This window comes from Tursiops truncatus, chromosome 1 (assembly GCF_011762595.2).
Source record: "Tursiops truncatus isolate mTurTru1 chromosome 1, mTurTru1.mat.Y, whole genome shotgun sequence".
In the NCBI taxonomy this organism is placed as follows: Eukaryota; Metazoa; Chordata; class Mammalia; order Artiodactyla; family Delphinidae; genus Tursiops; species Tursiops truncatus.
Window position 1 is genome coordinate 119,274,693 of NC_047034.1, and position 22,230 is coordinate 119,296,922.

The 22,230-nt window shown below is 38.2% G+C and overlaps 1 protein-coding gene across 2 annotated transcripts in view; it reads left to right on the forward strand.

The window, feature by feature from the left end:
* Positions 1-22,230, forward strand: part of ERICH3 (glutamate rich 3) — a 111,452-nt gene that overhangs the window by 16,859 nt on the left and 72,363 nt on the right. For both annotated transcript variants that reach the window (XM_033864803.2, XM_073788334.1), the window contains exons 2-3: positions 17,613-17,706; positions 20,162-20,287. In XM_033864803.2, coding sequence (XP_033720694.1) covers positions 17,613-17,706; positions 20,162-20,287 — 220 coding nt within the window. The remainder of the gene's footprint in view (positions 1-17,612; positions 17,707-20,161; positions 20,288-22,230) is intronic.

The following is a 22,230-nucleotide window of genomic DNA, read 5'->3' on the forward strand; positions in this document are numbered from 1 at the left end:
TGTCGGCACATATTTGAGACTCCGTGAATGGCAGCTGATGGGTATTTACTTTGATCTTTGCACAAAGCATATGCTGCTTAAGTCTTTTTTTGTCTGTTTTTCTTTCTCTAGTTTTATTTTTCCAGCCTGTTGAGATATAATTGACAAATAACACCATGTAAGTTTAAGATGTACAATAGTGATGATTTTAGATATGTATATATTATGAAGTGATTACTATAATAAGATTAGTTAACACATCCTTAAGATTTAATTCTCAAAGTACATCAACCAAAAATACATAAATATACAGCTCAAAATAAGCAGAGATAGCCTAAACTAATTGGAAGAGAAAACAAGGAATGTATTTCCAGACCATAAATCACTTTCTTGTTCAATTAAACTAATTTATTTTAAATAGTAACCTGTTCTTAAATTCATGAATTTTTACAGTAAAAATGAGCACTGATCCACCTATTCATAAGCCCGTAAATGAGGCTTCCCCTTTAAAGAAACCATGATCTGGGCAACTGAGAATTTTTATAAAAATGGAAACTCTAACCCAGAGCATTTTTACTTCTCCAGAATACTTACTTTTCTTATCTAATTCAAGGATTCAGGACAAACTCAGGAAACTGCATCATTACTTTGACATTGACAAATGCTAGAAGGACTGGTGAGATATTATGAGTACTTTTTTTAATGATTGATCATTTAAAATTTAGTCAACCTCTTTAACCTTTGACCAGATGTCCTTACTGTTTTAAACCTTACTACTGCACATAAGAATTATATTTTAGAGGAATGAAAAGATTTTTAAAGGGGTTGATTACATTACCCTTTCCCACCCAACATGTGTGGTAGCTTTATTGGCGTTGCCCTCATTAGTGGCTGTTTGTTTTTGTTTTATTTTAAATGGGCTCTTTGCACCTATCCAAGATTATATTCCAAGGTCAAGTATCAATAGTGATCAGATTTCTAAGCCAAGACAACCCACTAAAGCCTATTTGACATATGATATGTAACTGATTTAATTGAAGATTTAATAATACTACAGAACTCAACTCTCTTTGGTTGTGCTAATTCTATGGTAAATAATTAACAAGTTTCAACTTGAGTACTGGGAATTTGTGCTCTGTCTCTCTGGGACATTTTGTATATGATCTTCCCCCTTCTTAGCATGAGTCTGGATAGCACCTCTGCCCCTGTCATCACCCATTTACATTTTACTCCCTCCCTCAACACTTGACTTGTCATTCAAGACCCAGTTAAGATTTCAGTTCTTCTGGGATACCCATCCTGTGTGGGCATAGTTCACTTGTTTGTGAAATGGGATTAAAAATCGGATGCATAGAGTGTTTTGAAGATTAAATGAGTTCATGCATGCTGGGCGTGATAAACCATTATGATTGTAGCACATCAGACTATCCTGCTGTTACAGGCATACCTCATTTTATTGTGCTTCACTTTATCGAGCTTCAAGGATATTGTGTTTTTTTTACAGATTGAAGGTTTGTGGCAACCCTCCATGGAGCAGTTTATTGGCACCATTTTTTCCACCAGCATTTGTTCACTTCATGTCTCTGTATCACACTTTGGTAACTCTTGCAATATTTCAGACTTTTTCATTATTGTATTTGTTATCACAATCTGTGATCAGTGAACTCTGATGTTACCACTGTAACTGTTTTGGGGCTCCATGAACCAGCCCTGTAAGATGGCAAGCCTAACTGATAAATGTTGTGTGTATTCTGACTGCTCTACTGACCAGATGGTCCCCTATCTCTCTCCCTCTCCTTGGACCTCCCTATTCCCTGAGACACAATAATATTGAAATTAGGCCAATTAATAACCCTACAATGACCTCTGAGTGTTCAAGTGAAAGAAGAGTCATACATCTCTCACTTTAAATCAAAAGCTAGAAATGATTAAGCTTAGTGAGAAGGGTAAGTCAAAAGCCCAAGGTGGGCTGAAAGCTAAGCCTCTTGTGCCAAACAGTCAGCCAAGTTGTCAATGCAAAGGACAAGTTCTTGAAGGAAATGAAAATTGCTACTCCAGTGGACACATGTATGATAAGAAAGTGAAACAGGCTTATCACTGATATGGAGAAAGTTTCAGTGATCTGGATAGAAGATCAAGCCAGCCACGACCTTCCCTTAAGCCAAAGCCTAATCCAGAGCAAGGCCCTAAGTCTCTTCAATTTTATGAAAGCTGAGAGAGGTGAGGAAGCTGCAGAGTTTGGTTCACGAGGTTTAAGATGTCATCTTTATAACATACAAGTGCAAGGTGAAGCAACAAGTGCTGCTGTAGAAGCTGCAGCAAGTTAACCAGAAGATCTAGCTAAGATAATTCATGAAGGTGTTGCCCCTTTTTTTTTTCTTGCTTTACCATTGCTTTAATGCACTTTAAAATTTATCTACATTAATTGGGAACAAAGAGATAAAAATAGACATTTCTTTGTTTTTCATAAATACCTACTCTCCATATTTGATAAAAATCTCAAAGCATTATTTTAACTTCCCACAAATATAATACATACAATTTTTTTTTCTGAAATAATAAGGTCAGCAAATTAAGTATCTTGACACTAATATAACCACGTACAACTGCTTTTCTACTGACTTCCAGGAACAAAACCAAACCAGAAAACTTTAGCTACACTAAACAGATTTTTCACTGTAGACAAAACAGCCTTACATTGGGAAAAGATGCCATCTAGGACTTTCATAGCTAGAGAGGAGAAGTCAATGTCTGGCTTCAAAGCTTCAAAGGACAGGCTGACTCTCCTGTTAGGAGCTAATGCATCTGGTGACTTTAAGCTGAAGCCAATGCTCATTTACCATTCACAGAATCCTAGGGCCCTTAAGAATTATGTGAATCTACTCTGCCTCTGTTCTGTTAATGGAACAACAAAGCCTGGATGACAGCACATCTGTTTACAACATGGTTTACTAAATATGTTAAGCCCACTGTTGAGACCTCCTGCTCAGAAAAAAAGATTCCTTTCAAAATACAACTGCTCATTGAGAATGCACCTGGTTACCCAAGAGCTCTGATGGAGATGTATGATGAGATTAATGTTGTTTTCATGCCTGCTAGCACAATATCCTTTCTGCAGCCCATGGATCAAGGAGTAATTTCAATTTTTAAGTCAATTATTTAAGAAATATATTTAAGAAATAAGATTCTTATTATTTGATAGGATTCACTATTCTAGATGTCATTAATAACATTTGTGATTCATGGGAAGAGTCAAAATATTAACATTAACAGAAGTTTGGAAGAAGTTGATTCCAACCCTCATGGGTGACTCTGAGGGGTTCAAGACTTCAGTGAAGGTGTGGTGAAAATAGTAAGAGAACTAGAATTAGAAGTGGGGCCTGAAGATGTGACTGAATTGCTGAACTCTCATGGTAAAATTTTAATGGTTGAGGAGTTGTATCTTATGGATGAGCAAAGAAAGTGGTTTCTTGAGACTGAATCTACTCCTGGTGAAGGTGTTGTGGAGATTGTTGACAGTAAAGGATTTAGAATATTACATAAACTTAATTGATAAAGCAGTGACAAGGTTTGAGGGGATTGACTCCAATTCTGAAAGAAGTTCTCTGAGTAAAATGCTATCAAACAGCATTACAGGCTGCAGAGAAATTGTTCATGAAAGAAAGAGTCAATTGATGTAAACTTCATTGTTGTCTTATTTTAAGAAACTGCCACAGCCATCAACCTTCAGCACCCACCACCCTGCAGTCAACATCAACATCAACGTCAACATCAAGGCAAGACCCTCCACTAGCAAAAAGATTACTCACTGAAGGCTCAGATTGTGGTTAGCACATTTTTTTAGCAATAAGGTATTTTTTAATTAAGGTATTACTTTTTTTAAAATAATGCTATTGCACACTTAATAGACTACAATTATGTTGTAAACATAACTTCTTTATGCACCAGGAAAGCAAAAAATTCATGTAACTCACTTTATTATGATATTTGCTTTATTGCCATAGTCGCCTTATTGTGATGATCTGGAACCAAACCCACAATATCTCTGAGGTATGCCTGTATTTCCTCTTGGTTTTAAATAATTTGAGGGCAGCGACTTTGTAACCTTACAACAGCCCGGGGCCTGTTACCTAATAAGCACTCTGTATTTGTTGCATAAAATAATTGTATGAAACACCTGCATGTCTGGCAGCTGGCATGCTGACCACCCTCCTCTCAGTTTTATCCTCTGGCCTTTGAAACACAGTGGAATCCTCCATGCTTCATATGTGGGTTCTGGAAGTGTGTGTGTGTGTGTGTGTGTGTGTGTGTGTGTGTGCATGCAGGAGTATAGGGTAAAGACTGGGACCATGGTGCTTTCTCACCCCTGGGCCTTTGCATATATTCCCTTTTCCTAGAACAGTCAAGTTCCCTCACCCCCTCTTCACATGGCCTGGCATTTATTATGTTTCCTTCTACTGGCTCAGACTTCATTTCATTTCTGGTTTTTTGAATTGTCCCCCTACTCTCAAGTCTTGATGTACCTCCTCTGTGATCGCAAAGCATGGTGTGTTTACCCCTTTCTGAGCACAGGCAAATGTATATATGGTTCATTTAAGGATAAAACTTTGCTAAACACTACAGTAGCGAATGATGCCATGCACTGCACTAGGTGCTTTACTGGCTTTGTCTTATTTAATCTTTAATAGAAGTTCTATTATTTCCCCCCTTTTACAGATGAAGAAACTGAGGATAATGTGATTAAACAACTTGTTGAAACTTATAGAGTAAAAGTAGCAATAGAAGACTTAAACTATCTCTCTGTTTCCAGAGGGTGGGGTGAGTGGACAACCCACTGGTAACATGGTCTCAAAAATGATTAGAAACAGCAGGACATTTTTAAAAGAACAAGCCCTTGTGAAACTAACTTAAACTTTGGTGGACATAAGCAACAGAAGTGTGATAGAAATTCTTCAGTACACTTTTAGTTTTTCCCCTCATGTGATATATCAAAAGTACATTTAGAAAACACAGCACTTCTTTGCCAAGTGCACAGCTGCTTGTGGACCTGCCCATAGGTGTTTGTTGATTATTCCCTGACAGGTCAGCCCCATACCTAGAGCTGTCTACCATGATTATCACTGACCCAGCAGAAGGGCTGAATATTAAATACGAGCATAAAACTAGCCTTGGAAAATATGGGCATCCAGAAGCACATAGAATCAAAGTTCAATATTCTTTTAGTGAATTTGAATTTTGTTTACAAGTAATTCGAATGAGAGTTACCATAGAAATTGTCAGATTAGATTATGAGAAGGAAAAAAAGAGGCTTCCCAAAGGTAATCAGCTATGACATCAAGGAGTGGCAGTATTGGTACTACTTGGTGATATTTTACCTAAGCACTATTTACACTATTTACAATAGCCAGGACATGGAAGCCACCTAAGTGTCCATCGACAGATGAATGGATAAAGAAGATGTGGCACGTATACACAATGGAATACTACTCAGGCATAAAAAGGAATGAAATTGAGTTATTTGTAGTGAGGTGGATGGACCTAGAGTCTGTCATACAGGGTGAAGTAAGTCAGAAAGAGAAAAACAAATACCATATGCTAACACATATATATGGAATCTAAAAAACAAAAAAAAATTGGTTCTGAAGAACCTAGGGGCAGGACAGGAATAAAGACGCAAACATAGAGAATGGACTTGAGGACACAGGGAGGGGGGAAGGGTAAGCTGGGACGAAGTGAGAAAGTGGCATTGACATATATACACTACCAAACGTAAAATAGATAGCTAGTGGGAAGCAGCCGCATAACATAGGAAGATCAGCTTGGTGCTTTGTGACCACCTAGAGGGGTGGGATAGGGAGGGTGAGAGGGAGACACAAGAGGGAGTGGATATGGGGATATATGTATACGTATAGCTGATTCATTTTGTTATACAGCAGAAACTAACACACCTTGTAAAGCAATTATAATCCAATAAAGATGTTAAAAAAAAATCTGGTCATACCATTTCCCTGCTTAAAACCCTTCAGTACTGTCACAAAACCATCCAATCCCAGGAGCATGGGGCACACCGTCTTACAGGCCCTTCCTTTGATTTTTAAACAATTTTCCTTTACTGAGCCAAAATATCCTCCCAGAATTTTCAATCATCATCTGTGATGGTCCTACCTTCTTAGCATCCTTTAAAGGCTGATTGTTCACTTATCTGACACCCTACATGCCTTTCGTTCCCCGGGCTGAGTTCCACTGGACAGTTGTGCCTCATAGAACATAGTTCAGTTTAGTGATTAAAGCAGAGCGGTCCCTCATTTGAATCCTGAATCTGCCTTTAACTAGTTGTGAGCTAGTTATCTAACTACTCTACATCTCAGTTTACTCATCTGTGAAGAGGGAGGATAACAGTACTGTTGCAGGGTGGTTTTGAGAGTTAAAATACATAGTGCATGTTATAGAGAGAGTTTACGGTACACTACAAAAAAGAGAAATGATCAATAAATGCTAGTGATAAAAATGATTTGTTTCTGGAACTTTCCTGCTGGTCACCTTTCCTCCAAACAGCCTCATTCTCTCCCTTAATTTGGATATTATGTTTCTATTAATGAATATTTTTTAAGTGGCCACAATTTTTTTTGTTGTTGCTATTCAAAGATATAAAATTCTTAAGTCTCCAGAGAAGAGCTTGGAGGCTCAAATCAGTTCTTATAAGGAACTAGTCAACCTTAGTGTGTCTCAGGCCTGCTGATTCCCCATGCACTCTTTTCCTATTGCCTCATCTCTGAACATTGGAAAACTATCTTGCCAGCAGTCAGCATAGTTTGGAGACTAGTTTTGTTTTTACTAGTCACTCCAAACCATCATATTAAAGGCATAAATAAAACAATATGATGGTTCACATCTGGCTGCATCGTTAGAATAAACTGAGAGATTGTAAATCAATATTTAGCATAATTGCTGAGATATGGCAGGTTAGGATGCAAATAAAAAAGAATGAAGAATGTAATATAAAATCACTTATACAATATCAGTTCAGTCACCCTCTATAAAGTGGCAGGCAGCAGAGATTCATGGTTTAATTTTAGTTGGCAAAGAGTTTTCTTATAAGGGCTTGGAAAATAATTGACCCTTATGTCAATTGCTCTTCTGTATTGGTCGTTCTTCAAGTTTCCTCAAAAGGTTTTTTTCCTGTCTCCCTGGGAACTTTTTCTTCTAATGCAATTTTGTAGCACACTGCAAAGGCACTTATTTGACAAAACCAAAACAACAAAACTAACATTGTCAGCAATGTGTGCTCATCCGCACTGAGCATTCTGCATTAAAAAAAAAAGTCCAAATATATAAAGCATGCTTTGGGGTATGTTTTGTTATAGATTATTTTCAGTTATTATCCTGAGCAGAAGAAATGTGATTCTTACACAGGGATTTTTTTAAAAAGGTTATAGGTCAGGGAATTGGACCAATATATTTTGTTTTTATTAACTGATTAATCATTCATTCAACCAGTTTTGGCTGAGTGTTTACTGTGGGCATGGCTCCATTCTACAACTTGTGGGAAGCATACAGGAAAGAATCTTATATGAATCTAAAGGAAGTGATTAAACATGGGTGAAAGAAATTCTGGTGGAAGGTAACAAGACAAGGACCCTAGGAAAGGGATAGGGACAATTTTATGGGAAATCCTGTGACATTCTGCATTTTCTTTTTGAGGACTTTGATCTGAGTTTACTGATGAATCATGCCTACTTCTAGAACCTCAGTTTCCTGAATATAAAATGAGGGCGTTGACTAGACCTTTTCACATATGAATTTCTATAATCCAATGATGTAATAGCTCCAGGTAAATCTATTTCCAGGCCAGGAAACATAGATCATCCACTTCAGGAAGCAGTCACAGCGTTTTACTTCATGGTGATAATAATTGTAAAGAGAAGAAGATTGAATTCTCCAGGGTCAGGCATCTTTTAAGGGGTAGAGTTAGAATTTGACCTCAAGCCTTCTGTCTCTAAATCTCATCCTTTTCTTTTACTTTGGGCAGGAAGTATTAGAGATTTATTTGCCTTAAATAATTACAGGAAAATCATTGCGCCTCTTAAGAGTTGAGGTGTCTGGTCACATATTTCTTAAATTTTCTCACTCTTAAATATCAGACATGCAGTTTTTAATGATAAAAAGCTTTTTCTGGTTATTAGTGTTGCTTTCAGATATTTTATTTGAGGAAGTTGTTTCAATTTAGATTTTATTAACTTCTTTGCTAAGACTCTTACTGAGATTCAAAATCTTCAACTTGGGTGGCTTGAGTTTCTTCGTAGAGCGGGAATTCGGTGGATTCTTGCAAATATTTTCTGATGGACAGTAAGAGAGGTGTCTGGGTTGGTGGATGGAGCTCTATTCCTCATGAACTGTAGCATGAAAGCAATCAAGCCACAGTATCCTGTGATTTGTTTAACTTGCTTTCCCAGTACAAGCACTTAATATGTGAGTTGCAGAAACATTTTATCTGCCTGGAAGCCTGCCTTAGCAGTGGAAATTTGATATAGACCCTCCTTGGACACTATCAAACTCTACAAATTGCAGATTTCGTAACCTCTGAAATGCAAAGCACCTCTGCACTCGGCTTCTCATCCTTAGTAATAAAACTGTGCTCATTCACCTAAGTCTCACTTGATTCTGTTAAGCATAAAATAGTGTAATCAGTTTTTCCAGATTGGTAGGTGAGTTGAACCTTTCCATTTGTGGCAATGTAAAGAGATATCTTGCATATCATTTCTTAAAATGCTGCTGAAAAATGTCAGTGTATTTGTGGGAGTCCTTATGTTTTTTTTTTTATTAGGGATAGGAAACAGTTGAATAAGAATATGAGCCCCTTTGGTCAAATACTACATACAAAAGATGAATTTCTGGATTAAAAGGATGTAAAGCATACATGTGGCTCATATAATGAATCATTTGATTTATCCCATGTGATATATCTTGCCACTTATTTTTAAATTTAGTCATTGGTGTGCTGGTGAACTGGCTTTTCAGAAAGAAAAAAGAGCCCTGATTTGTAGTGTTTTCCAATTTCTGTGGTGTAAATACCCCCAAGCTGGCCAATTTCAAGCTGACAATGGCTTGCAAAATTCCTGAACATTTTAACAATTGTCTTATGAGAGCCAGTATAGGCAAGCTCCAAAACACCACTGTGAGTGCTTTTTAAGTATACTTTTATATGCTTTCTAATTGTTTTATGCATAAAATCCTTTTCTCTAACCTCATTTTGAGGCTTTTAATGGTGGGGACCCTTCCATATTCTTCTATATCCCTTCTTTTTTCTCTTTCCCAGGTGTGTCTAAATATGTGTAGTAGTAAACAAGCGTGGAAATCTATTTCATTAATACTAAATGATTTTTTTTCACGTTTCACATTACTAAAATCATTTGCAGGTTACAGTCAATGGTATGTCATAGTATAATTGGTAAAACTTTCTTCTTTCTTAGTGTTCTATATAATAATTATTTGAATTTAATGAAATGTGTTAAGTGCTGAATAGATGGTGTTTGACATGAATATAATTATGTCCTATGGGATAATCTGTCTTTTCACAAATTAGATTCACCTAAAGCAAGTTACTTCTCTATTATTATCCTTATGAGAAAAAAATGTAAATTGTTTGAGATGTTCCTTGGTGTACTTCTTGTCCTTTTGTCTTAGTGCTTACATGTGGCATATCAAAATTAGATCAGCAAAGTAGGTCCCAACTTGTTTTGTACATCCTGGTGTGGCTCCAAGAACTGCCTTCTTCTACCTGGGAAGTGTACTTTTTGAAAGTGGGGATCGTTGGCATGATAAATCACTGGACAATATACATCATAGCCCAAACGCCATCACATTCAGTGTCCAGTGTTTCTGCTTCCTGACATTTGGATACAGAAAGACCTTGTGGTAGGCAGGATAATGGCCTCTAAATGATGTCCATGTCTTAATCCTCAGGACATGTGAATATGTTGCTTTACATGGCAAGGGAGGGATTAAGGTTGCAGATGGAATTAAGGTTGCTTAGCAGCTGATCTTAAAATAAGAAGATTATTCTGGATTAATCTGGGTGGACCCAATGTAAGCACAAATGTCCCTAAATGGGAAAGAGGGAGGTAGAGGAACCAGAATCAGAGAGATGGCATCATGAGAAATTCTTGACTGGCTTTGGCAATGGAAGGGGGCCAGGAGCCAAGGAATGTAGGCAGAGAATGTGGGCAGCCTCTAGAATGTGGAAAAGGAAAGAAAAAGAATCCTCTCTCAGAGCCTCCAGAAGGAATGCAGCCTTGCCGACACCTTAATTTTAACCTAGTGAGACCTGTATGAGACTTCTGACATCCAGAACTATAATAAATTTGTGTTGTTTCCAAGCTACTAGCGTGTGATAGTTTTGTACAGAGCAATAATAAACGAATACAAATTTCATTAATTCAGATGGGCTAAGTCACAAGAATTTGAGCTAAATAAAACTGGTTGTGTTAAAAACATTCTTTATGTTCTCTCTGAACAAGTGTACCAGGTAATTTGTAGTATAAAGTAGATTGCAGAAATATATATATTTAAGAGAATAAGATGATTTAAAGATTTCAGTACATTGTTTTTATGCTAATGATATGGCTAATTATAAATGACAGGTATGTATTAGCTAATTTTCATCTGAAGAATTTTTATTTAAAGTTTTCTTATCTCTGTACTAGAAACTGATGGAATTATATCTCTGTGAATATTTAATGATTCACAATTTTCCATTATTATACTTAACATCCTGGTCCACACCTTAGCAAGCCCTTGTAAGTGTGTTTCACTGTGATTTGGTGTATGTTATCAGGAACAAGATTTAGGTTACATAATCTTTGGCAAGTGACTTAACCTAAGTCTTGTTTTCCTCATCTACAAAATGGAGACAGTTATGCCTTCTGTTATGATCTCATGTTTGTATACTCCTCAAATTCATATGTTGAATTCACAATCCCCAATATGATGCTATTTGGAAATGGGGCTTTGGGGAAATAGGTCATGAGGATGGAGCCCTTGTGATGGGATTAGTGCCCTTATAAGAAGAGACATCAGAGAGCTTGCCTCTCTCTTTCTCTCTGCCATGTGAACAAATGAGAAGATGTGGCCATCTATACACTAGGAAGAGGGCCTTCAACAAGAATCCGACCATGCTGTCCCCCTGATCTCGGACTTCCAGGTTCCAGGACTGTGAGAAATGAATGTCTGTTGTTTAAGCCACCCAGTCTATTTCTGTTACAAAGCCTGAATAGACTAAGATAGAAATTGGTACCAAGAAGTGGGGTGCTGCCATAACAAATACCTAGAAATGTAGAAGCAGCTTTGGAACTGGTAATAGGTAGAGGCTGGGAAAGTTGTGAGATGCAAAACCTTTTCTTTCCAGCTTTATAGAGATATAATTGACATATAACATTGTGTAAGTTTAAGGTGTACAATGTAATGATTTGATACACATATATATTGCAAAATGATTTTGGCAGTAAGTTTAGTTAATGCTACCACAGCCTCAAATAATTACCAATTTTTTTTGTGGTGAGATCATTTAAGATCTATGTTCTTAGCAGCATTCAAGTGTGCAGTACAGTGTTGTTAACTGAAGTCACCATGCTGTACATTAGATTTCCAGAACTTATTCATCTTATAATCAGAAGTTTGTACTCTTTGATCAACATCTCCCTATTTCTCCCGCCCTTGAGCCCCTGGCAGCCACCAATCTATTGTGTTTATATGTTTGGATTTTTTAGGTTCCACATATAAGTGAGATCATACAGTGTTTGTCTTTCACAATCTGACTTATTTTACTTAGCAGAATGCCTTCAAGTTCTGTTCATGTCACAAATGGCAGGATTTCCTTATTTTTTATGGCTGAATAATATTCAAGTGTATGTGTGTGTGTGTGTGTGTGTGTGTGTGTGTGTGTGTGTATCACACTTTCTTTATCCATTTATCTGTTGATGGATACTTATGTTGTTTCCATGTCTTGATTGTGAATAATGCTGCAATGAACATGGGGGTGCAGATACCTTTCTGAGACAGTAATTTTATTTCCTGTATATATGTACCCAGAAGTGGGTTGCTGGATCATATGGGAGTTCCATTTTTAATGTTTTGAGAAACCTCCATACTGTTTTCCATAGTGGCTACACCAATTTAAATTCCCACCAATGGTGCATAAGGATTTCCTTCGCTCCACATCCTTGGCAAAACATGTTATCTCTTGTCTTTTTGATAATAATTATCCTAACAGGTGTGAGGTAATATTTCATTGTGGTTTTGATTTACAACTTCCTGATGGCTAATGATGCTGAACACATTTTCATGCACCTGTTGACCATTTGTATGCCTTCTTTGGAAAAATATCTATTCAGATTTTCTACCCATTTTCTAATCTGATTATTTAGGTTTTTGTTTTTGCTATTGAGTTGTATGAATTCTTTATATATTTTGGATATTAACCACTTATCAGATATATGGTTTGAAAATATTTTCTCCTGAAGGAACTTTTAAGGTGATTCTGAAAAGGGAGCTGGAGAGGAAGCATCCATCTTCTTACACAGCACATCATGTACAGAACATTGGTAGAAGTATGGATGGTAAAGGCCATTCTGATGGAGTCTCAGACAGAAATGAGGAATATGTTATTGGAAACTGGAGGAAAGGTGATCCTTGTTGTAAAGTGGCAAATAACTTGGCTGAATTGTGTGAGTGTTCAAGTGTCTTGTGGAAGGCAGAACAATCGAGGCATAGACAGGGAAGTTAAGTCATGTGCTCCCGGTTATGGAGCCAGTAATGGTGGAGCCAGGATTGGACTGGAGCTGGAGTCTTGACCACTACATCCCTCTCCCTCCACACAAGTAGACAGTGTGGGGTCCAGCATGCTGGGAGAGAAGGTTGGGGTTCAAGAGATTCTTCTATCAGTATGGTCCAGGAGACCTTACCTTCAGCATGTTTTCCTTGGACTCACTCATGTTGAGCAATAATCTTGTTTTGGAGCTTTTCCATCTTAGGAAGATGGAAAAGCTGTGACAGTTAGATATTACTCACATTCCAGAGGCCTGAAGCAAACGAATGAGACTACGTATGTGGAAGAGCTTTGTAATCTGCAGAATGGGATAGAGATACTATACTCCTTCCCCAGCTGAAGGCGCGGTGTCTGACATGGGGACACTCAGTAACTATTTGTGAAAGAATTAACCTATGACACAGGAAGAAATCAAGTACACACACACACACACACACACACACACACACACACACACACACTGTATGTGCATGCATACCTCCCCACTGAATTGGGAGCACTGTCAATGTAGTGTCTGTGCCATCTCTGGATCCCTGGTGCTGTACAGAATGCCTTGAGAATAGTATACAATAAATGTTTTCTGATTAATATGATAGTGCCTTTCCTGTTAGTCTGGGTTTCTATGGAATACTCTTTCTCTCTTTGGAGGCAAATGGAGGGCTTGATAGGAATTGACCTTATTAGTTCAGAGCCCCAATTACGTCATCTACATGGTGGGCAGCAGGGGTTCAGGGGTCAAGCGTTGAAAGGCTATAGCTGGGAAGGCGGCTCTCCCAGTGATTCAGCAGCTGCTCCTTAATACTCAGGCACTGCAGGGACAGGGAGGTGTGGATTGAAGTGGGGGAAATGGTAACCATCATAGAGATAGGGTTGCTTTGTTTCCTGGGAGACAGTGTTTTCCAGCGTGTTGAACCGGAAAGGAGGTCTTTCTCTACCCAGTGAACAGGGGTTGGTAAATAGTCTTGTCCGTCATATAAAGAAGCCAGCGAGTCAGGCTGGTCTGGCCAGTTAGTTATGGGCCTTTGTGAACAGCATGGCTTTTGAGTGATGTGGTCACAGTGGCCGGGTGGTCGCTGTGACCAATGTGGTTGTTGATATTGTGGATTGGAACAGGAGAGGATCACAGGACTGAGGCAGCATGACCATGAGGTCCAGCTTTGGCAACAGATGCAGGCAGTAACTTACAAGGGGAGTAGAATACTCAAGGTGCAACACAACCCAAAGCCCAGGTGAGGTGACCTCATCTGGCCCAGGGTTGTGCTGAGTGCAAGGAAGAAATGTGCGTGGTGAGGAGAAACAGTAGCAGTGAGTGGAGAGGAAAGGCAGAAAGATGAGAAGAGCTCTACTAAATCAAAGTGTGGCTGGGTCAGTAAAGCTCTTGTAATTGAGTACGTGCAAAGGGAGGCTGCAAACCCATACCAAGCACCCTTGAAGAGGAGCAGAGTGGGAAGGCTGTGACAGATCATGGTTGTGACCGAGCCACAGGGTTATTACTCTCTCCCTGTGAAGGAAGCTTGATGGTCAGAATGAGGTTGACATTTATATGGAGACTGTGGAAATGTTTGCATTAGCTGCTGTCTCAGTTTGTTCAGGATGCTATACAGAATGCCATAAACTGGGTGGCTTAAACCACAGAAATTTATTTCATACAGGTCTGGAGTCTGGTAAGTTCAAGATCAAGGCACCAGCAGATTCAGTGTCTGGTGAGAACTCGCTTCCTGATTCACAGACGGCCATTTTCTTCCTGTGTCCTCACATGGTGGAAGGGACATGGGAGCTTTCTGGAGTCTCTTTTATAGGGTGCTGATCCCACTCATGAGGGCTCTAGCCTCATGACCTAGTCACCTCCTGAAGGCCCCATCTCCTAATACCATCACATGGGGGGATAGGGTTTCAACATATGAATTTTGGGGGGAAACATATATTCAGTCCATAATAACCATTTTACTAAACCTGTATATAATTTAGTATAGTTTCTTGTTAGCAAACAATTCATTTATCTAAAGTTTCAGTTTAAAAAATTAAGGCATTGTCTGAAAAAGAAATGGCTGAGCCTGGGGAGACCCAGCTGGTTATTATTCATAGTCATGGAAAAAGATGCTTTAAAAATGGCGTCCCAACCAGGGACCTTCATTCTTTCCTAAACAGGAAGAGGTGAGAAAATCATTGTGTGCAAAGATTTCAACTCGCCTGGACCTATTCCACTTGTCAGTAAGACTGGAGGGGCATCACACACACAGACTCATTCAATAGGAGCCTGAGAGAGCAGAATTAGAATGAGGTAGTGCCAAAGCTGGCTAAGCTTTGTTATTAAGACCTAAATATTAGAAGTGTTTCAAAGTCTGAATTAAAAGAATGGGATATTTTACAGTCAACAGGGAAGTGGAGGTCCACGTTATCTTAACATTTTGACCCTACTACATTTAATCAGGGTTTTAGCACTCATAGCTATTCCAAAACTATTGATTTTTTAAAATGTGAGCCTGAAAAACAGACAAAAGACTATATATGATATCAGTCTAATGATTTATCTTAAGAATCTGTGAACTGTGGAATCATGATTGTTAGGACTGAGAGACACCTGCTCACCTTTCTGAAATGAGTTGCTGAAAAGGTATTCTGAGATTCAGAAAGGGTAAGGGATACAACGTTGACCTTTTGGAGACAGGAAACCTTTGATGAACTATAGGACACCAAGACGGTTCATTTAAAAGATGGTTTCAAAGCATTATCCGGGGCTGGTTTTGTATGTGCATTACTGAAGCTCTCAGGTTGTCTTTTTACGTAAACCCAGTGAAATAATGGTTTCTGCAGCTGTTCATGGGTCTGCAACTCTCATGTGGCACCTTGGCTTCTGGGCTTTGTAACTGCTTTTCAGTCTCTTTTGTGGACAAAATTAAACTTTCCGTACCATTTGACAGCATGGAACTTTCCTGAGATGGGCATTAAGGAGAAAAGAGACAGGAAAAGGTCACCAATACCATCTCCATGTAATTAAGGCAGTGCAAATAGCTAAATAAAATTGTTGCTAATGATATTTACTCGATTCTATGAGTCCCTGTTCTTGTTTCAGAATAAGCTAGGGATCAGCTGCTCATGAAATGTATAGATTATAAATCTTTGTGGCGGGTAATAGGGTGTGCATTTGTTTTAGGACAACTTTATGTTAGGACCATGTTTAGGCTTGTGTGTTTTCTTTCTGTCCCTCTGTCTCTTTGTGTCTCTCTATATACACACACTCACATTTATATGTGTATGTGTGTTTATATATATATTTATATATATACACACACACGGATGCACATGCATGCATACATGTATACATACATGCATATGTATATGTGTGCCTGCTTTCGTAAGATAATAATTAATGAGGGATAGGTTAAAACTTAGAAAAAGTAGTTTCAAACTTTGTTTTATAGACTTATATTGACCATGTAACCAAGGAACCAATTTGTCCTCTTTTAAATGAAAGACCGTAAAAGTCAGCAGTAATCTATGAACTTTTTTTTTTTTGGTTCTGGATGTGGAATTAATGAAATTGTCTGTATATATATGTGGAAGTTAACACTTCTAAATGCTGAGCTGAAGCTTAGTTTGAAATTTATACCAGTAAGAATAAGTCCCAAACAAAATTGTATCTTCATGTGTCGAACACATCGTTATTCAGGTACATAATAAATAAGTAAGGATGCGGAGAATAATGTGCCATCCTGGCCTTCAAATCTAGCAGAGGTATTGGAGGAGGTCATTGAAAGGATGTGACCGCCTCAAGCCGGACCTGGGCAATCAGAGGCTCCTTACCCTCTCCCCTGTCATTGGAATGCATACGTTCTGCCCGCCATTCCCACAGTGGGGACCATTTTCAAGGGTGCAGACTTAAGAGAGCAATATGTTGTGGAGGTCATCGAGACCTTGTACATGATTGAACCCAGTTAAGGCCTCTATATAAACTTTTAAGATTCTGATGGGCAGGTGCGGAGAGCAACTCATCTTGCAGCTGCCCAAGACAAGCCTCTTAAGGAAGTTCCTTTGCTTATTAATCCTGCCACTTACCAATCTGGAGTGGCTGCCTTTTTTTTCACTCTTCCCTTGCCCTCTGTGTGTGTGTGTGCCAGTTTGCAAACCAACAGGAGTAGACTAAGAAATAAGCAGTAACATATCGTGGATGTGTAATGGAACTCAAGGTCTTAGAGGAACAGAGGGGAGGGTAACACAGCACACCCAGTTTGTATCAGGGGATGTTTCTTGGGAGAAGAGATGCTTGTGCATCACAGATGTTCTCCATTAGCTAATATCTGCTGAGGGAAAGGACTTCCCAGTAGTGGGACTGTACATCCTGTCCTGAAGACAGGAGAGAATATGTTTAGGGAGTGCAAGGAAGTTTGAGTGACTAGAATTTAGGGTGTGTAACCAGAGGCTGAAGGGTCCTCTGAGGAAGCCCCTACTTTTCCATCAGGCTTCCTCCACGAAGGCTTTCTTGACAACTGGAGTTGGTGGCCCCTTCTCTGTGTCCCCACGATTTTTTGCATGTTTCTATTATTGGATTTTTCATAACCAACTTAATTGTTCATGTCTGATTTCCGTACTTGTCTGTGGGATAAAACAGCATCAGGGCTGTCTCTCAGTCCTTATCATCAAACCTAGAAAACAGTAGGTGCTCAATACTTGTTTTTTAAACACATACGTAAATGACTGGCTGGCTGGATGAATGAATGATTATGCACAGTTTGGGGGTGAGAGTCAAGAATTGCTTTGGTTATCAAGCAACACTTCATAAAACCTTAATGGTTTCATTTTTCTGTTCCAGATTACTTGCAGCATATAATAGTCTTACGGATAAACACCTGGCTGGATATTTTAACAATACAAGGATAAGGCGGCATCTCTTGAGATCAGGGCTGGTAAGATTTGGTCTCATTTCTACCTGCCCTCTTGTTTCATTAAATCCAATAATTCCCTATCTTTTCTGGTTTCCTCTTTGAGCTTATCAGTGACATCTTTTCCCTTCCCTCATTTTAGAAAAATTACTTCCTTTCCAAAGCTCTGATTTATATATTTGAGGCTGTGTTTCAAAAGATAGGAAGAGAGGTCATGATGGCTGCTAAGGCAACTTATAAATTATTGAGGAAAATCCCTATGAGTTTTCAAGAGCATATGTCATTTGTTTATTTACCCACTCATTTATTCAACCCATATTTATTGAACATATTGTATAAACCAGGAACTGTTAAGGAGTAAGGATAGAAAAGACTTTACTGTCTTCAGAAAAAAAATATTGTTTTTAATAATCACAGGATATGGTGTGGAAGACATGAACAGTTCAAAGTTTTCCTTTAAATTTTTAAAAACTCTTTCATTTCATGTGATGGTTTATTGATACATTAGTGTCTTTCGTTAGCTTCAAAACTATCATTTCCAGAAAATTTCCAGTTCTCTAAATGTCTATAATGTAAAACCTTTAAAAAACACTGTAGTTTTCCATTCAAAGTAAGGGGTGTGGTTATAGAAAGTGTGACTAACAATTTTAGCTGTTTACTTTCTTAAAACACTGTGGGTTTCCTTAACTATTGTTGCCATGGTGTTGAAAGGATATGCATTGCGTTTCTAATTGTTGTTTATGTGCTTGGCACTCTGTCTGGGTAGTTCTCAGAGAGCCTGCTTTTTGTCTCCTGGGGCTTTGTTATCAGACACACCTGGCTGAAACCTGGCTCTGCCATTTACAAGACAGAATGTTCAGGAAAACACTTAACTTTCTCAGCTCCAACTTCTTCAGTTGAAGGACGGTAATAAAGATAATGATACCCCCACTCTCAAGATTGTTGTAGCAATTAGAGATGTGTAATAAATTGTTGTTGTAATTGTTGTGGGTAACATTAACACTACTTCTTCAGATAAAAGTCTGTGAGCTTCATATATAAATGGGAAGGACTTTGTATTTACTTATCAACGTCATTAACAAGCACTTATTGAACACTGATTATGTGCATGGCAACTCAAACAGGAAGGACGCAGCCCTTTCTCTAGAGCAGTTCAGATACAGTCTCTGAATCAGGAGTGTTCAGCATCGCCTGGGAACTTGTTAGAACATGCAAATTCTAGAGCCCCAGCCCAGATCTGTTGAGTCAGAAACTGTGGGGTGGGGTCCATCAGTCTTTTTCCACTTGTCTTCCTGGTGATTCTTCAGATGCTGGCTCAAGTTTAAGAACTTCTGCCCTATAGGAGCTTCCAGTCTAGTTGGGGAGATTAGATACTCCCAGAGGAGAAATATCAATGACAAGTTACTTGCTAAGGGAGGGGCAGTGCAGGAAGTTCTCAACAGTTTTTCCTGGTTGGATAGTCATGACATGATATCCCATGGACAACACATTTCAAAGACTATAACTGAGTTATTCGTAATTCCAAGCACACTTTCTATAACCACACAGCTTTCTTCCATTAGAAAATGCATTCATAAAAAAGATGATCAATAATCAATCACTCGTAGCACAACTCTAGCTGATCTCGATACTCCAATAGGTTGCAACAACAGTACTAAAAAACTAGTTATCAAAATTAAGAAATATGTGGACTTGAATTAGGTATGGAAAGAAGAGCAGGGTTTAAATAAGTGAAAAGGAAGATGAACATTCCAGGAAGGATAACATCCTCAGTTTAGGGAAGATGTAGAAAAATAGAACACATATGCCCATAGGAAGGAATAAAAGAAAAACAAGTAAATAAAATTCAGAAACTATCACTCCTGGGACTTGCAGTGATGTCACTTGAAACCAATCTGAAATACTTTATATCTGCAGTACTGTATAATCTGAATCACAGCAAATTAAATTACATTCTGGGCTAGAGAGTGAAAGAAGAAAAGCAGTGTGAAAACAAAGTAATGAAACCAATTATTTTAAAAACAAATTGATGAGATCCTCTGTAGCTTACATGGTTTGCCCTTCAAAGTATTTCCTGTGAGATCATCAGTCCTGTGATCACTGCTCCTATTCACCGTTTCAAGGTAGTACCCCACGCCTTCTTCCCCAACGTGTTCAAAAAAAGAAATGAAAAGAACACCTGGGTTCCATTAAGGGAAAATTGTTACTCTAATGAAAACCTTGTTTTAAACGTCAAGTGCACCACCTGTATGTGTTTTCATAATGATGGGTATATGAGACTGTCTTTCTCTTTTTTTTTCCTTATGAAACATTCATTAAAAGTGAAAATTTATCAGCCATAGCACTACACCTCATTAGCCTTAAAAGACGCTGCTTCCTTCTCTGTCTGATCAACTGACGGTCCATCTCTCTCTCTTAGGGAACTAACAATACATTTTCTGCTTTGTATTTCTATATATGTTTTATTTGTTCATGACAGATCACAAGAAATGGGAGGATACTTTCTGAAAAGGAATACAAGCTAAATATCATGAAGAGGGATCACCAAAAATATATCCGGGAGTGCTTAGCCCAGGCTATTTTCCATAAGGTTCTTGATATGGAGGTACAAGTATTAACTATTTTCTTTACAACTGATATTTATTAATAGGATAATTAATAATACTTTCTGTACCCAGAAGCAGGGGAATTCTTCCTATAGTTCATTAAAAAGGAATGGAACAAGGTGACCTGAGAAATACTCTATATCTCTCTAGGTAGTGAGGAGACAAGACACTGAAGTAAGCATTTCTTCATTTCAGTTAGGGAAAAATATGGACATCATTGTATATTTTGTGATATTTAATTTAACAAATGTAGAGTTTTAATCCGTAATGGCTACTTTAAAACATACCAGCCCTCACCATCTGTACCTCAATTTCCATTTGCTAAAAAAAAAAGTGACATCTGTTTAAATATCAGTAATTCCACTGCCATGAATTATTTCGGATTTGTTATTCTTTGAAGGCTCCGAAGCTCAGCCGTATGCTAAATTTCAAGGAGCAGGCATTGAAACATCTGCTGTCCCTCCTACTTTAGGCCACGTTGGTCAGCACAGATTCACAACCCAAGTATCAACAACTGTTTTTTCAGTCTGACATGGCATTTTTAGAAGGATATCTAGCTAACTCGATAAATTATTTTAGCCTCGCTCCATGGAACTTGTAGTTTCAAGCATCAATACCGTTTTAATGTCTGTGAAAAAGCATGTCACTTCTCGGCTTGACCAAGTAGCTGTAAATCAGAAAACTTGGCTCATAAAACCATTAACCTGTGGGTGCACTAAACATTTATGACCAACTGTAGAATCATCAGTAAACCAATACTAAGTGTAGTGCCACTCAAAATATTTATTATTATGCTACTATTAAATTGAGCAAGTGTTGTGCTCTCTTCGGATGTATATGATTTGTTCATTTAGGAATTCATGTTGTGATTTATGTCATGTGCATGAATTACATAGAATCATTGTTTATGGCTCCCAAATTCACTTCTTTATAAAAGTATTAGTTGGAATCCTACAACTAATGTTGAAAAAATAGTACAGCGTAAAGTTAATTATACATAATTTCAAACTTAATCACCAAGTTCTATCTTAGCCTTGATTCTTGAACTTTCGTTTTCCAAAATTTCCTGTAATGCACACATCATAACTGTTAAATGTGCTGTTATTAAAGAGTCTTTGTGTATTCTTAAAGTTTGGAATAAATAGCTTAGATAAATGTTAATGTGTAATATATAATTTTATATAATATATTAATATAATTTAAAAATAAAATATTTCTAAATTGTTACATTTGTCTCACATTTAGTTTATGCTGATGCTGTTTACTAATGTTGTTGTATTACTATTCACATATTCATTCATGCAATAAACATTAACTGCAAGCTTACCATGTACCAGTATGGGGCTACGTGATGTAGCTGTGAGATATAATTTTTTTAAAAATGCTGTAGAAAGTGATCAAATGCTAGAAGAGAGGAACAAATAGACTGAGCTCAGAAAAGAAGGGAATGATGACTTGCCTCTGTGAGAGTCAGAGGAAGCTAAACAGAGGTCCTGCTTTTTTGAACTGAACCTGGAGGACTCAATGAAACTTGACATGAAAAGATAAGCAAGGCATTCCAGAGAGTGAAGACAGCAGGTGTGAAGTTACAGAGGTGTGAGGGGACATTGTGGATGGAAAGGAAAGCTCACTGAGGCCAGACTACACTGTGAGTTGGTTGAAAGACTGGCAGGAAGTGACACTCTCCAATAAGTTGGGGCCCTGTTTCTGGAGGCCTTCAATTCCCAGCTAGGTTTGCAGTGTAGGTGATGAAACAATGAAACATTTTTCAGCACGGAGTGAAATAAATGAGCAGAGCTGTTTCAGAAAGATGATGTTGCTAAAAATGTGGAAGATGGATTAATGAGCTGGAAAAGATTGGAGGTGGGAGGTCAGCTAGGAAGCTGTTGCCAGAGGGTGTGGGCTAACAGCAGTAGTGGACATACTGGGGCAATGCCGCTGC